Raw genomic sequence first — 15,759 nt, forward strand, 5'->3', positions numbered from 1 at the left:
AGTCCTGGTAAACAAGCAGGTGGGATTACTGCCTGGAGTTTAAGAGGAGTGTCTAGGCCTCATTTCTCGGAAAGATTTAGGTGGGCTGGAATCCCATTAATTATTTATTTTTTATTATTTTTTTTTCTATGTTGATGAAATTAAACTTTTTTTCCCTAGCAGAGGGAAGTAAAAAAGGGATCAGAATATGATGAGAAATATGCAGTTGTCTTTTTGTAATTATTTTTATAGAATGGAAAGGGTGAACATGTGAATCTTTCATAAAGAACCAGGTGCTCATGCAAAATGGTGTATGCTATCTTCTAGTTTTCCACTGCAAAATACAAATTAGAAGGGTAGCTGTTAAAACTCTGCTGTGGGCAATGACAATGTTAGGAGTCCTGGTAGCAAGATGGATGCATTGCATCCTGGAATCTCTGTTCTGCAAATCTGGATCTAATCACTAGGGAACAACAGTGAAAGGATAGAAGGATCTGGGGAGCTGTCACCAGAACAGCTTAGCATTTTGCATGTTGTTTGTTTTGAATACATTCGTGAGGATTAAACTTGTCATATCATCAGGCTACGAATACAACAATAAATAGTAGTCCCATTAAATTAGACCTTCAAAATGAAGGGAAGTTATTAATACTCATTGACCTTCTAATTCCCTGTCATCTGAAGCAAAGATAATTCATTTGTCAGCGAGGGTATTCTAGAAAAAATATATAATTCTAGAGTTAAAATAAAGATACGTGAGTGAAGCACCACTCTAGGACATTTAAGACAGTAAAACTTACAAGAAATATGCAAAGTTGTGGTATAAAGCTAGCTTTTATGAAAGCCTTGAGGAAAGATCCATTTGACTTGAAGGAGGTAATGCATTTAAAGGGTCTAAAACCATTCCCCTGAAAGTCTATCGGTATGGTCCTTGCCAGCTGGCTACTGATGCCTCCTCGACAACGCAGCGTGATGCTCAGCCTTTTTGCTCAGCAGGGCTATAATTCTGTGTTCTCACATGTGACTTTGTAGCAACTAGGATCATGGGCAAAGTAATGCCCAATCCACTTGCACAAGATTCTTCAAACTTAAAAAAACCCCATATATCAGCTGCTTCATGAGGCTGCCCACACTAGAATTCTTGTGAAACTCTCCATCCTCCACTGCTCTGTACACCTCAGTAAATCTCAGTGCCTTCCAGCAGGCTGCTCAGAGGTATAAAACAGCCTTCATAAGCTCTTGACGACTCTAGATATACCTTCACTGCTAGGGATTCTTTCCCTTTTAAAATTCAAAAGCGTAACTTGGGATGTCTTTTGACTACATTATTTTTAACTTGACAGTGCTCCATTCTGACATGCTATCTCTTTCCCACTCTTTCCCCATGAAAACTGCAGCAAGTGTGTTTTTCTTATTAGTTTGTAGCATGGCTGTACCCGTGCGGTAAATTTCTAACGATTCATTTCATCTTTCTTCAGTTGCTTTAAAGACTTTAAGCATGCACTTTTCATATGATAGCATTTTATCACCTATCAGGCTTGAGTAGATTTAGTTTGTATATGGTGAACTACATGTGTATTTGGCAAAAATATAAGCCAAAAAGGTAAAAGAGTAGAGACCAGAAAAGAAAGTGGAGGCACAGAGCCGTAACAGTAACAGAAGAGGACGAGGGTAGAAGAGTCAGGTATCAGATTAATTGGGGACCAGGCTGGTTGCCAGATACTGCATTAGTGAGTGTTGCTTAGAGATTTCCCTTTCACTCTTTTCTTGGCTGATTGAAGTGGTCATCCATCAGGTATCTGAATCCAACCCATGCTATCAAAGCAGCTTCTATTCCTGCCGTTATTTATGGGAAAAAAGTGCCTGTAGCTCTCCCATGTCCATGAAACAACACTGTACCTTCTTGCAGCAGCCAGAATTGGATGGGCCAGTGGGCAGTTTCATTAGATGATGTGGAAATAAATTAAGTGCTCAAAGGAAAAAAAGTTGATTTTTTTTTTTTTTCCCCCCATTCTGCCTGGTAATTAAAGTATACTTAGGTATGGTTCTTAGGGGCAACCTGGCCTGGACCCAGGACACTTTTAAAACAAATATTTTGTTCCAAAAATTTGGATTAATATATTTTAATTGGACATTTTAGTATGCTACTCAGTAAACTCTAGAATAGGAGAATTTCAAAGAAAGAAGAGCAGTTACATAAAATATGAAATAACCTGGATTCAATGAACAGGTATGTATGTGCAACACATGTATGTGGACACGAGTCATATTACTAACTGATTTTAACTGGGAATTGAAACTTTCTCTGAAATGCTGCACACTAAATTCTGCAACTTCAAGCTACTTTAGGAGAATGAGAAAGTAACATTTCTCAGAAAGAGATTCTGTCAAGCTGAGTGAAAAACCACCATGCATCAATAGTGGCACTGTAAGAAAAAAGAACAGATTCAGCAGCAGATGCTCCCATGCCTCCCAGCCTTGCATAAAAGATGTTGCTAGTGGTGTTGCATAAGTCAATGTTTCTTAGAAGTACACATAGCACAGAGTTTCTTCTTACCAGCTGGACTAACAAAGTGGCTTTAAGTAAACTTGGAAAGCATAGAGGAACCAGAATATGCCAGTAGCAGGTGGAGATTCAGTCTTTTTCCCAATCCATTTCAAGCTGTTCCAGCCCAATTCCCTTCCTTCTAGAAACCCTATCAGTTCTTCACTCTTGTTCAAAATGTTAGCCGTTCGTGGCTAGCCCTTCTTATGTGAACTAACTTTTTTTTTGAGAGCATACGGTAGCATATGGCTTTAGAGCTGCAGCAGCAACTCACTACAGTACTTGCCATACCGTGATTTTGAAATTGCTTCTCTGGTGTTTCCCAACATGAATACCGTGTCAGATTTGCAGAATTTGTCATATTGTTTATGGCTTTTTGATTTGGTAAGTGGGAGGAGAGCCTGACTTTGGTTTTGTATTTTTAGTGGGTTTTTTCTTAATTATTTTTTATTGTGTATTACATTATAGCAATTCCCCACAGTTTTCCTCTTCCTCAGTTTTCCTCCCTGTAGAATGGGCTTTGGAATATGTAATAATTTTTTAGTTTGGTATCAACCACAGGAGAATAAAGATATGCTGTCTTCTTTGAGGTAAGTGTAAAATAGGCAGATGAATTTGCATTGCCCCTTCTGAATGAAAACAAAGCTTATTCCATGAATAAAAGAAGGTACAAGTTTAATTTGGAGTACAAAATTGGAAATAAATTAGTTCTAAATCAAATTAACCTTGGCTTTTTTATTCTCTCCCTACTTGTTCTTTAGGTATGAACAACCTAAGTGTGATAATGGTGCCAGAGCGCACCCAACCAGAACAAAGGATTTGTACAAAGGACGCCAGCTTCAAGGTCAGTGAAACAGATAAATTTGGTTTAATGCATTCCAATGCTTTGTTTATTCACTGCAATAAATTAGAAAGCAATTTCTTACCCTATATCAAAACAATGTATCTTTTAGATATCGCTATATTGATTTGCCACTGACAAGTCTTTGACTTTGAAACGGTGTATGTAAATACGGGTCTTGGGATGTTGTCAGAGAAAGTAAGGCTCATTTTTCTCAGTAGTTTAAAGGCAATCACATTTACTTACTGCAATTATTTCTTGCTGTTGTCGTACCAGAGAAGTCAGCAAATACATCCAGAATAACTTGGCCCATACTTCATAATCCTTGTTTTAGCAAGATGCATGGGAAATTGGCCTCTATCCTCAAATCAGTCTAAAAAATGTACCATCTACTTACTTTTTTCCAAGAATACCCCTGTCAGTTTATCTCAGAATAATATTACTTTGTTCTTCTTTGCTGTAGGAGCAAATCTTAGTGTTTATTAGATTTTTCATTTTTTTTTCACACTTTTTATAAGGGTGTGAGAGATTCTGTCTCTGGATAGTTGAGCTACACCGAAGTCAGTAGACATTCTTCATTTTTTATATGGCCTTTTAATATGTTTGAATAACTCAAGGTGTAGCAGGTTTAGTGATATTGCACATGTTATGAGAGAATTACGAATCACTTTCACCTATTGTAAAGAACCAGAAACAAGCAAATAACATGGGCAGATTTTTTTGCGTCATGAAAAATATTTCAGTTTATCTACCCAGAGAAACATCTAGACAATAATTCTGAACTAAACATGCCCATTGGTGTTGAAATGCATATTGAATGAAACATGCATTAATATTCTCTGTCATGAAACAAATTTAATTAAAAGATATAATAAAAAAAAAGTAAGAAATATGAATAATATGTTATTAGACCACATATAATTATGTGTTGTGTTCTACATAGAAAGAAGTCAATCATAGGATTAACTGTAAGCCATCCAATTATTGTGGCTGTAAAAATGGTGTGTGACCCAAAACCATATCTAGCTACGTATGATGGGACAGACAGACAGGAACAGGACAGAGAAGGCAGACAAGGAAACATTCGTGCCATTTTAGATAGCCCTATTATTATTTGTGGATTTTATCTAGAACCATTCCGGTCATCTGTGTTCGGGAAAATGGATACAGAGAAGTTAGCTAGCACTAATGTGTCAGGGAAAGCAGCTACTTTCTGAGAGAAGGCAGCTAGCATTTGCTTCATGTAGACAAACAAGATGAAGTCTGGATGTGATATTGTTCCTCTGAGACCATGAGGAAGTGAAACTGCTTTCCTCAGTGACAATTTTGGCACAAGAAAAATAAATATGAACTACCTTGAATGAATTTCACCTGGGAGCTGTAAAGTGGTTTCCAACTATTAAAGCAGTGAGACAACAGCCTTCTAAAGGACTAGTAATGGGGCAAAAAATCTGGTTACTTTTTTAGGTAGATCTTGATTGCTTTATGAACGAGATGGCGGGAGACAGTCGAATGAATGAAGTACTCCATATTAAGGCTTATCACTTAAGATGCTGAACAGGTATATCTACTAAGAGATGAAAAGCTGATATACACTAAAATTCACCTTGGAGCATGAATTTCACAGGTCTTACCAAATTATCTGCATTTCTCTTCCTTCACAAAAAAATGGATGGAGCATGCCTGACTTGCAGTTTCGCTATTTAGCTGCTGGCAGAGTTCAGCTAGAACTGCATATGCCACTTAAATCCTCAGATATGTGGTACATACACCTCTGATGACAGTCAGATTGATGATGTTTATCTGTCATTTTATCAGTCAGTACTGTCTTACAGAAGTTACTTACTGCTGTTGTAACTTCAGGGAAGTTAGCAAGTATTTCAGGGATAATTTGGGAAATATTTTGGACCTTATTGCAGCCCTTCAATACTTAGAGGGCTTATAAGAAAGATAGGTGCACATTTTTTAGTAGAGCCTGTAGCAATAGGACAAGGGGTAATGGTTTTAAACTAAACGAGGGTAGATTCAGACTAGATACAAGGAAGAAATTTTTTACAATGAGAGTGGTGAAACACTGGAACAGATTACCCAGAGAGGTGGTAGATGCCCCATGCCTGGAAATGTTCAAGGTCAGGCTGGATGGGGCTCTGATCTAGTTGAAGATGTCCCTGATCATTGCAAGGGGGTTGGACTTAGATGACCTTTAGAGGTTCGTTCAACTCAAACTATTCTATGATATTTTACAATCCTTACTCCATGGAAACCAATGAAAAGTTGGCCATCTTCAACAATTTATTTTGAACAGCACTTGCATAGTTACCGACTTGGATTATTACTTGATTTTGTGTGTGTTTTTTCTGAGTGAAAAGAACTTGCACTTGGAAGAGAGTGTACCAGAGCAGAAGCTGAAGAAACAAGTTTTGCACTAAAAGATATCACTTGCTGGTCACTCCTACCTTTTGCTAAAAATTTTGAAGAAGCATTTGCTAGCTCGAATCTTGGAGGATGGGCTGGTGAAGGGTTCTAAGCTTTCACACATCTATTTCTTATCCAAACTGGTAGTGCTTTTATACAGTACAGGAATAATTTATCTAAAGTGAAGATACGTTGCCAGTGAAACAATTAACAAGAACTTTCTATGCTGTAAACTCCTACCTGATAAATTCATTTTCATTAAGTTAGAGAATGGTCTTTTGATTTTCTTTTTCTACTTTATGGTATTTTGCATTATGTGAGCTTTAGTCCAACAAACCACTGCAGCAATCTGAGCTCATAATTTTCATAAATAGATATGACATAAATTTGCTTTCACATATTTTCACATTGCTTAATCTTTGATTTCTAAATGGTTTAGATTATTTTAAAATAAGGCAAATACCAAAATTTCCTAACATTTCTTAAATACTTATGAGTTAGCTAGAAAAACCTCTCTCTTCTACTCTGCAGCAGCATAAAGTAAGTACATGCCTTTAGAAGTAACAGGGAGAAGAGGTTACTTGACAGTTGCACTTGTGTTAAGGTATTTATTTTTCTTTCTCTCTCTTAAGGCTTTCTCTTCTCTCTCTCAACTAGTCTATTAAATGTCCAGATCCTCAGCTGGCAAGTTTCTCTCTTATCATACAAACACTACATCAAGTAAAAATGAATTGAGTTTACTTTAGATAGTTTTTTTGAAAAAAGGAGGTTGAAGGAGGATGCTATGCAGGTGTGGCTAATTGTTAACAAGTAACATGTAAAATTGCACAAATGGCTAATACAAATCAACTTTTTAGTAGAAAGGAACCACTGAAACCAAAGTTTCTCTATTGTAAGCAGTGTTGCAATGACATGTTTGCATTTGTGTTATGTAAATTTAAATACAGCATCTGATTACTGTGTGGTGCCAGGATTGAATTAAAAAAATGTAGGTTAATTGTGTGCTTACTTTCAAGGAATAATACATTTTTGAAAGGATGGGTTTGCTTGATTTGCAGCTTACACCCACAAAAATGCAGTAGCCCTGGGTGAAACCACTGTGACTGCCTGCCATGTAAAACCAGGAAGATTTAAAAACAATAACTTTACTACTGTGAATGATCTTAAATAGGATAAAACCCACTGGTACATCCTCAGGTGGATTAAATTGGCATAGTTCTGCAGCTATACTGATTTATACCACCTGAAAATCTGAACCCATTACATGTTAAGCCAAATATTTTTAGCAATAATTTGCAAATAAATCAAGATGCAGTTTTTGGCAAACACTGATATCTTGTTAAGGCAATATTGTAGAAGGTAAGGGCCCCTTGGCGTCTGTGGCAAAATTCCCACTGATTTAAACTGAGCTAAGAATATATCCTTATATCCTAAGGGTAACTTAATATAAAGCATATGAAATTGAAGGCTAATCTAATGTTTGTAAGAACGATCCAAGCCACCTGTATTTGTTAGATTGAGCTGGAAGTTATATAATAATAATTCTTCCCATTAGACTTCTAGTCCTTTTTTTAAAGCCAAAGCATTTTTCTGAGGTTACTTGTGGTTTTGATCCTTCTCAGAAACTAGTTATTCTGAGATAATGAAAATGAACCCAAAATGGAGCCTAGAGAATGTCACATACAGAGGAAACAGAAGGATTTCTTAGTTTTCTCACGGTCAGTTTTCAAACGTTTGTATTTTGACCTTTTGTTCTCCTCTGTGTTATACTGTTATACAGTAAAATGGAAGCCCTGTGATGAACTGACATATTCTGCAAAGAGTATTGAATGGTTTCTTTCAAACTTTTGATTAACTGGTGTGTTAAACAGAAATTCAGATTTCTACATAAACTGGTCAAGAGCATTTCAAGGGTATAGAGTATAGCATGAAGGCTAGTTAAGTTAAACCTATATTATGATGGAATGAAGTGTAAAGGGTCCCTGCATTTTCCTAAAATCATGAGTGGTAATAGGTCAAAATCAGCCAAGCTGAAGAAGTATCAGTTCCTGGAACTGTATTTTTTCCAGGCTGGGTCTATGGGTGAAGGTATTATCAAACATTATATTCAGCATGCACCCCCAATAGATGTATATTTATTTATAAATTATATAGATGTACTACTGTACTCATATGTTAAGTACATTGTAAACCATACCCAAATATAGACATTGAAAAGGATAAAATAAAGCTGAAATAAAAACTTTAAACATTTTTATTAATAGTACAAAATTTTCTTCCTGCACTCCAGTTGATTGTCTTGTGCCTCCCACTGGGGTATATAAGCCCCACTTTGGAGACCAGTGCCTTTGACTGTGGATGAGCTACCTGTTCATAAAGCTAGTCTTGCCTGTGCTATAAACAACCTGGAAGAAAAGGACTTGGATATGTAAGACAGCAAGACATGATAGTATATTGAGACAGTGTCAGACCACTCAGCTAATTTGTCTCAAGGGCAAATCTTTTTCTTATTTAAAAAGTATGCATCGAATGCAAGAAGGCTCTGTTTCAGGCTCCACTGTGTGTGAGGGCTGGATAAACTTTGGATAATCCTTTATATAGTTTAAGATTTTTGTTTATTACTTAACCCGGGAATTTATCTGGTTTTCCTGTAGTATAATTTTCATTACCAAGACCTGAAATTTGAAAAGAAAGTGAAAAATTTTGAAAACTATTATGGGAAATGTGATTTTACTCACACAACATTCTTTAATCCAAATGAGTAAAAGGCACACGAGCTCGAGAGAGGGACACAATGTCAAGTTGGATTTTCAGACTTTACTGGGTTTCTATAGTTTTGTGGCTTTAAATCAGACCATTAATTTTGTTTACATTTCATTCTGGTTTCTATAAGTTTCTCTTTTCTTTAGTACAGTATGTTTTTTTGAAGTTCTTATGCTTGTGACACTTCCTGTCATACAATAGGATAATTTTGGGGGGGAAACTGTAGTTTGGAAAGGACAGTGCCTTATAAACTGTAACAATAATATAGTCCACTGACTTGGGTAAATCATAGAATAATCATAGAATGGTTTGGGTTGGAAAGGACCTCAAAGATCATCTAGTTCCAACTCCCTTGCAATAGGCAGGGACACCCTCCACTAGACCAGGTTGCTCAAAGCCCCATCCAACCTGGCCTTGAACACTGCCAGGGAGGGGGCAGCCACAACCTCTCTGGGCAGCCTGTTCCAGTGCCTCACCACCCTCACAGTAAAGAATTTCTTCCTTATATCTAATCTAAATCTACCCTCCTTCAGTTTAAAACCATTACCCCTTGTCCTATCACTACATACCCTTGTAAACAGTCCCTCTCCAGCTTCCCTGTAGGCCCCCTTCAGGTACAGGAAGGCTGCTGTAAGGTCTCCCTGGAGCCTTCTCATAGAAGAGGTGCTCCGGAACTCTGATCATCTTCGTGGCCCTTCTCTGGACTTGCTCCAACAGCTCCATGACCTTCTTCTGTTGCGGGCCCCAGAGCTGGACACAGTACTCCAGGTAGAAGTCTCACGAGAGAGGAGTAGAGGGAGAGAATCACCTCCCTCAACCAGCTGGTCGCGCTTCTTTTGATGCAGCCCAGGATATGGTTGGCTGTCTGGGCTACAAGTGCACATTGCCAGCTCATGTTAAGCTTCTTGTCCACCAACACCCCCAAGTCCTTCTCCTCAGGGCTGTTCTCAATCCATTCCCCGCCCAGCCTGTAGTTGTGCTTGGGATTGCCTCGACCCATGTGCAGGACCTCGCACTTGGCCTTGTTGAACTTCATGAGGTTTGCACAGACCAACCTCTCAAGCCTGTCAAGGTCCCTCAGGATGGCATCTCTTCCCTCTGGTGTGTTGACCGCACCACACAGCTTGGTGTCATCAGCAAACTTGCTGAGGGTGCACTTGATCCCACTGTCCATGTTGCTGACAAAGATGTTAAACAGCGCCGGTTCCAATACTGACCTCTGAGGAACACCACTCATCACTAGTCTCCACTTGAATATCAAGTCATTGACTGCAACTCTTTAAGCACAACCATCCAGCCAATTCCTTATCCACCAAGTGATCCATCCCTCAAGTCCATGTCTCTCCAATTTAGACACAAGGATGTCATGCGGGCAGTGTCAAATGCTTTGCACAAGTCCAGGTAGATGACGTCAGTTGCTCTTCCCTTATCCACCAATGCTGTAAGCCCATCATAGAAGGCAACTAAATTTGTCAGGCACGATTTGCCCTTAGTGAAGCCATGTTGGCTGTTACCAATCACCTCTATACTTTCCATGTGCCCTAGCGTAGCTTCCAGGAGGATCTGCTCCAAGATCTTGCTGGGCACAGAGGTGAGACTGACCGGCCTGTAGTTCCCCATGTCCTCCTTTTTTCCCTTTTTAAAAATGGGCATTTTGTTTCCCCTTTTCCAGTCAGTGAGAACTTCACCGGACTGCTACAACTTCTTGAATGTGATGGATAGTGGCTTAGCAGCTTCATTCACCAGTTCCCTCAGTACCCATGGATGCATCTCACCAGGTCCCATGAACTTGTCTGCCTTCAGGTTGCTTAGATGGTCTTGAACCTGATCTTCTTCTACAGTGGGTGGTTCTTCATTTTCCTAGTGCCTGCCTTTGCCTTCTGCAACTTGGGCGGTGTGGCTAGAGCACTTGTCACTGAAGACTGAGGCAAAGAAGTCATTGAGTACCTCAGCCTTCTCCATATCCATATCCTGGGTAACCAAGTCTCCCATTTCCTTCCGGAGAAGGCCCACATTTTCCCTAGTCTTCCTTTTATCACTGACGTACCTATAGAAGCTTTTCTTGTTGCCCTTGATGTCCCTGGACAAATTTAATTCTATCAGGTCTATAGCTTTCCTAACCTGATCCCTGGCTGCTCGAACAGTTTCTCTGTGTTCTTCCCAGGCTACCTGCCCTTGCTTCCACCCTCTGTAGACTTCCTTTTTGTGTGTGAGTTTGTCCAGGAGCTCCTTGTTCATCCATGCAGGCCTGCCGGTTTTTTTGTCTGCTTCCTCTTGGTTGGGATGCATTGCTCCTGAACTGGAGGAGGTGATCCTTGAATACTAACCAGCTGTCTTGGGTCCGTCTTCCTCTGCAGATTCAGTAAGTCCATCTACTAGAAGTCCTGAAAGTCTCCCTTTTCTATTTTCTCAAAATAGCATAGCTCTTCACTGCTGATTATTTCCTTTTCCTGAGATGTTGATCTCAATTAACCCAGCTGGAATCCAGTAGAATGCACCGATTGCATTGAAATTACTGTAGATTGCTACTGCTGAAATAAGATCAGCATTTCACTCTTGTTTTTATCCTTCCTGGCAATCCTGCAGCTCTCTGAAAAGCCTCACTTCAGATGCTTCTCGTTACAATTTTCGATCCTAGAGCCTTTCTCCAAAAAGATGAGTGTTTTGCAGTTTTGATAGCACTGAGTTAATAAACATCTGAAAGGTTTTCATTTTTGATGTCTGGAGTTTATTCAGTGATACAAGAAGGATCTGAATTAGAACAGTTGACAACTTTGCTCAGCCTCTGTGAGACAGATTTAGATTTCTCAGTTTGGACAAGAGTATAGACCACTGTCCCCTCTTCCCCACAACCCAAAAACCAGTGCTTTCCATCCAGGACCTAAGCTCTGCTGATCACTGTGTTGGTACTGCGATGGTCTACAGTTTAAGTCAAGCTAAGAATGTTAAAATATTACTTAATTGAAATGTCTTGATGCGTGTCCTTTGTATAGTCAAGCAACGTACTTAATAACAAAAAATTCATTTAAAATTCTTCCTTAAATATGGTTGTGTTGAATTACAGGGTTTTTTTCTGATTTCACAGCCTACTAGTGACTCTGTTCTCAGCTATTCTTTTGTCCTACGGATCTTCATAAGCTTAGTTTAACCTTGGCATTCAAGTAGTTAATATTTTATCCTGAAAATCATGCATGAGAGCTGTTTAACTCATTTGTTTATTTCACATTTGTATTAGTTAAGAAAAACAAAAGTATTCTAACTGCCCAATTTTCTTCCTATTGTAATGGGTTTATTTACTGTGTTTCTGATGGGATAATCCAGCAGTGACCCTGAACAGTTTATATTTTGTGGAGCAAAACTCATGATTTAAGTTATGGGCGAATTATGTGTGGATAAGTACAGTTTGCTTTTGGTTGTTGGCAGTGCATTTTCTTTTTCCAAAGTTAGAGAGAAATAATTGGAAATGCGCAAACCACGATGATGCAAGACCCACAGCCAAACAGCCATCATATAAATTGTCTTACTTCAAAAGCATCTTTAAAAAAAGAAAGTGATAGAGGCTTAACTGCTTTTCCTTCTGAGTTGTGTTCCATTATACTTTTACAGTTGTTCCACTTTTGAGCATGAGCACATCAGATTTCATAAGGTATCAGACTGTTTCTCAGCTGAAATGCTGAGGTACCACCACTCATCTACCTAATCTTGTTTACTCTAGTTTTACATAATTGTTTGCTTTCTCTGTGGAGTTCAGTACCAGCACTGAGAAGAAAATAATTTTACCTTACTACATATTTTTAACATTTGAGTGACTAAAACTTTGCTTGTTTTTAAAAGTATCAATTAAGTAATTGAGTATTTCTGGTCATAATATAGATTATATACATATGCCTGCCTTCCCATGAGATTCAAATTATTAGGTCAATTGGCATGTAACTTTCTCCACTGAGCTGTGATTTAAAAGGATTATATTTTTATGATGTAACTAGCTTTTTGGCTGCATGAGCTAATATTTAAAATATCCCTTTCTGCTGTTGAATCTTTAAGCTCTGAGTTGTCAAACAACTATTTGAAGTTGCTGGCTGTTTTGAATGAGCCTGTAACTATTGTCCTGAGCCCTATACTGCTTTATTTACCAAGAGATACTTGGCAAGAAGGCTCTATACAGAGCAGACCTGCCTGGTTAAGTGTTTGAACTACGACCAGGAAATGTTGGTGCAAAGCCTTCACGTCAGTGACGGCAGAACTGAATAGCTGTGTAGCAAGGATCCAGGAGGGGGCCTGCAGGGAGGACAGGAGAGGTGAGGCTCAACAGCGAGTTGCAGAGGAATGCTGGAGGGCCAAGCTTGCTCCTCCTCAGCCCTGTCATGCTGGGAGAAGCAGGGAATGGCTGCTTCCCCTTCCAAAGCAGCAGTTATCTTCTCTAATGTACGGGCCTGCAGGAGGAAGCCTGATTTTCCAGCCGTCTGCTATCCTGAGCAGCTGGATGCCTTCCCCATACCATAGGCTTCATATAGGTTAGTGACAGCTCGGTGAAGGGCCCTTTCCACATGTTACAGTCCACCACAATTATCCTGTGCTGGCAGCTTGAGACAGTGGCCATGGGGGATGCTGACCGTGCAAAGATGTGGGTGTTGAAGAGGAGATCTGCGTGCCCGCAGTGCAGTAAGGTTGATGCCATGCCAGCGCGTTTGGTGGTTGGGAAGAGGTGGGTGCACGCAGGGTGCAGGCTGGTATTGCAAGCACTGGCTCAGTTAGGGTGCCCACTCTGTAACACAAGAGGTTGTTTGAGTATTGAGTAGTGATGGCCTGGGGAGGACGTTGGGCTAAGGCAGTACTTCTGAGTGACTTCTGAGCCACCATCCCTGGAGGTGTTCAAAAACCGTGTAGATGTGGCACTTCGGGACATGGTTTAGTAGACATGGTGGTGTTGGGATGACGGTTGGACTTGATGATCTTAGAGGTCTTTTCCAACCTTAAAGATTCTATGATTCTATGATTCTCACAGTTACATAGGTCTACTGGTCAAACCTCTGTATAAAGAAGGAGGTCCGCAGCAGCACGTCCTGTGTTTCCTGAGGCCACTACAATGGCTTCAGAGCAGCTGAACCTCCAAAGAGGACTCTGTCTCTTTAACCTACAACAGTTTGTTTGGAATTTTGGATTTAGTAGCTTCAATATTATTACCCTATTGTCTGGTGACATGATTATATTGTAGTCTCCCAGCAGGCAGTTTTGCTCTAGAGGAAGGAAGGCCTGTAAGTTATTTTTCAAGGCTCTGCAGATCACATTTATTTCCTTCATACCCTCTTCTGTCCATCTCCCCATCCTGTCTTTAATTACTAATGGTCTGGTCACACTTCTTCATATTGCTTTATTTTTGCCTCAACTTGTAGTAATTTCTTAACAAAACAATATTTTCCCCCAAACTAAAGCAGAAACAGTAATATCTGAAACAAAAAAAAAATGCTCAAATAACTTAAGAGCTGCTGTAGCTTCCAGTTATGTGTGAATTTGTGTAAAAAAAAAAATCCACATAAAGCATGTGAGCTACTATAAAGCACCAGTGAAAGACACAGCTGTCACAGCTAGTGAAAGAGAAAATTTGGCTAATTAAAGGTGATGCTACTGGCTCAGCAATAGCATTTCATTCATTGCTCTATTTAATATTAACCTATAATTTTATGTTTATTTTAAAGGGCTACATTAGGACTAATAAACACTGACTTCATTTGCTTCTCAGCATTAAAAGAAACGCTGGAGGCTATGCCAAAGAATATAAATTCTGTTTCTCACCTCACTTGTTGCTGTCCTCCCTTTCCAGCCAAATCCCTTGTTAAGTAGAGCAGTGTTGCCTGCTGTGCTGCTCTTTGCCATTGGGTCCTGCTCTCAGTGGGAGCTGAGAAAGTGCCTGCAGTGGAACACCTCCAGGGGACACATGCCCAGAAAGGGAGAATGTCCTCCTGTGTCTGGCTGGCTTCCCAGGAGGTTGTCACCCGGCAGCTGTACAGTCACTGTCTCTGCACCAGCACTCTCCAAATGAGTTTCTGATTGCGTTTTTTTGTCTTCTGGGCCAAAGAATGATTAAGTCAGAGAATGCTTTCCCCCAGAAAAGCCTTTCCTAAATCCAAGTGCACAGAAAAGTTCCACTGACCTTCATGATGGTTATCCCATCGGGGGTGTAAATATGTAGAAAAATGCTGCCGCCTGCACTTGATGATTTTGCCATTGATTCTGATAAAGACGAACCCTTTTCTTCCATCTTTACTAGGGAAAAGAGTTATTTTGGAGTGAATGTATATATATACACATGCATATATATATACACAAAAATACACATGCATAAAAAATATTTGTTTTCTTTCTTAAGTAATAAACTAAGTGAAGCATTCATTCTTACCAATTAAATCAAATGCTCATTTTTGTAATATCCAAAGGTAGAATAGAGATTTTGATATATAAACATTCCATGAGTTCAGATTCTTCTGCTAAAATTATGTCTCTGTGTCTCATTGGTATCTGGTTTAGACTGAATCTCTTTCTGGAAGAGCCTGTCTCCGTTGACTGTAGAGAGAGCAAGTATGGCAAATACCAGTGGTTCAATATATTTTGATAACTCAAGTTAAATGACATAATTCCCACCTTACCTGAGCAGATCATGAAAATGAACAGCTGTGATATTCCACAAGCGGTGAGATACAGCCTGGCTTTGTCTCTCCTGTGGTCAATGGTATTCAGCTGAGACTGGATCATGTGGAAATGTTTTTTCTTGCACTGTTCCACTCTGAAGTGCTTTTAGCAGGGAAATAAGTTTGACAATACTAGTAGGGTATGAAAGCATCTGTTTGAAAAATGGCATTTTTTCAGATACTCCTTTATCTCACTTAAGTATTTGGAATATTACCCACACTGTGGATATGAGGTCAGGGGGAGGTGGAGAGGAATGACTAATGGCTCCCTGAAACCAATTTAGTCTAATGAAATCTTAAATTTCATTCTCCTTAAACTAGCACTTCATGTAGACTGCCCAGCCCTGCTTACTGATGACAAGCCCTGAGCGTCTGTGCATGGACTAATACTCTGTACTTCAAGAGATTTCTGTTGGTCAGCCTTCAGCTGTTCAAAAGCACATAGCATTGAGTCGTCCCTGGGGATAAACAGAGATGCTCTAGAACTGAGAGCTGAGAGCCCTTCCTTTCTACCGAACGTTATATTTACT

The 15,759-nt window shown here is 39.5% G+C and overlaps 1 protein-coding gene across 5 annotated transcripts in view; it reads left to right on the forward strand.

The window, feature by feature from the left end:
• The window catches only part of SMOC2 (SPARC related modular calcium binding 2), a 149,371-nt gene that overhangs the window by 103,458 nt on the left and 30,154 nt on the right, over positions 1-15,759 (forward strand). For all 5 annotated transcript variants that reach the window (XM_075748621.1, XM_075748622.1, XM_075748625.1 and 2 more), the window contains one exon: positions 3,286-3,368. In XM_075748621.1, coding sequence (XP_075604736.1) covers positions 3,286-3,368 — 83 coding nt within the window. The remainder of the gene's footprint in view (positions 1-3,285; positions 3,369-15,759) is intronic.

Source organism: Balearica regulorum, chromosome 3, assembly GCF_011004875.1.
Source record: "Balearica regulorum gibbericeps isolate bBalReg1 chromosome 3, bBalReg1.pri, whole genome shotgun sequence".
Taxonomy (NCBI): domain Eukaryota; kingdom Metazoa; phylum Chordata; class Aves; order Gruiformes; family Gruidae; genus Balearica; species Balearica regulorum.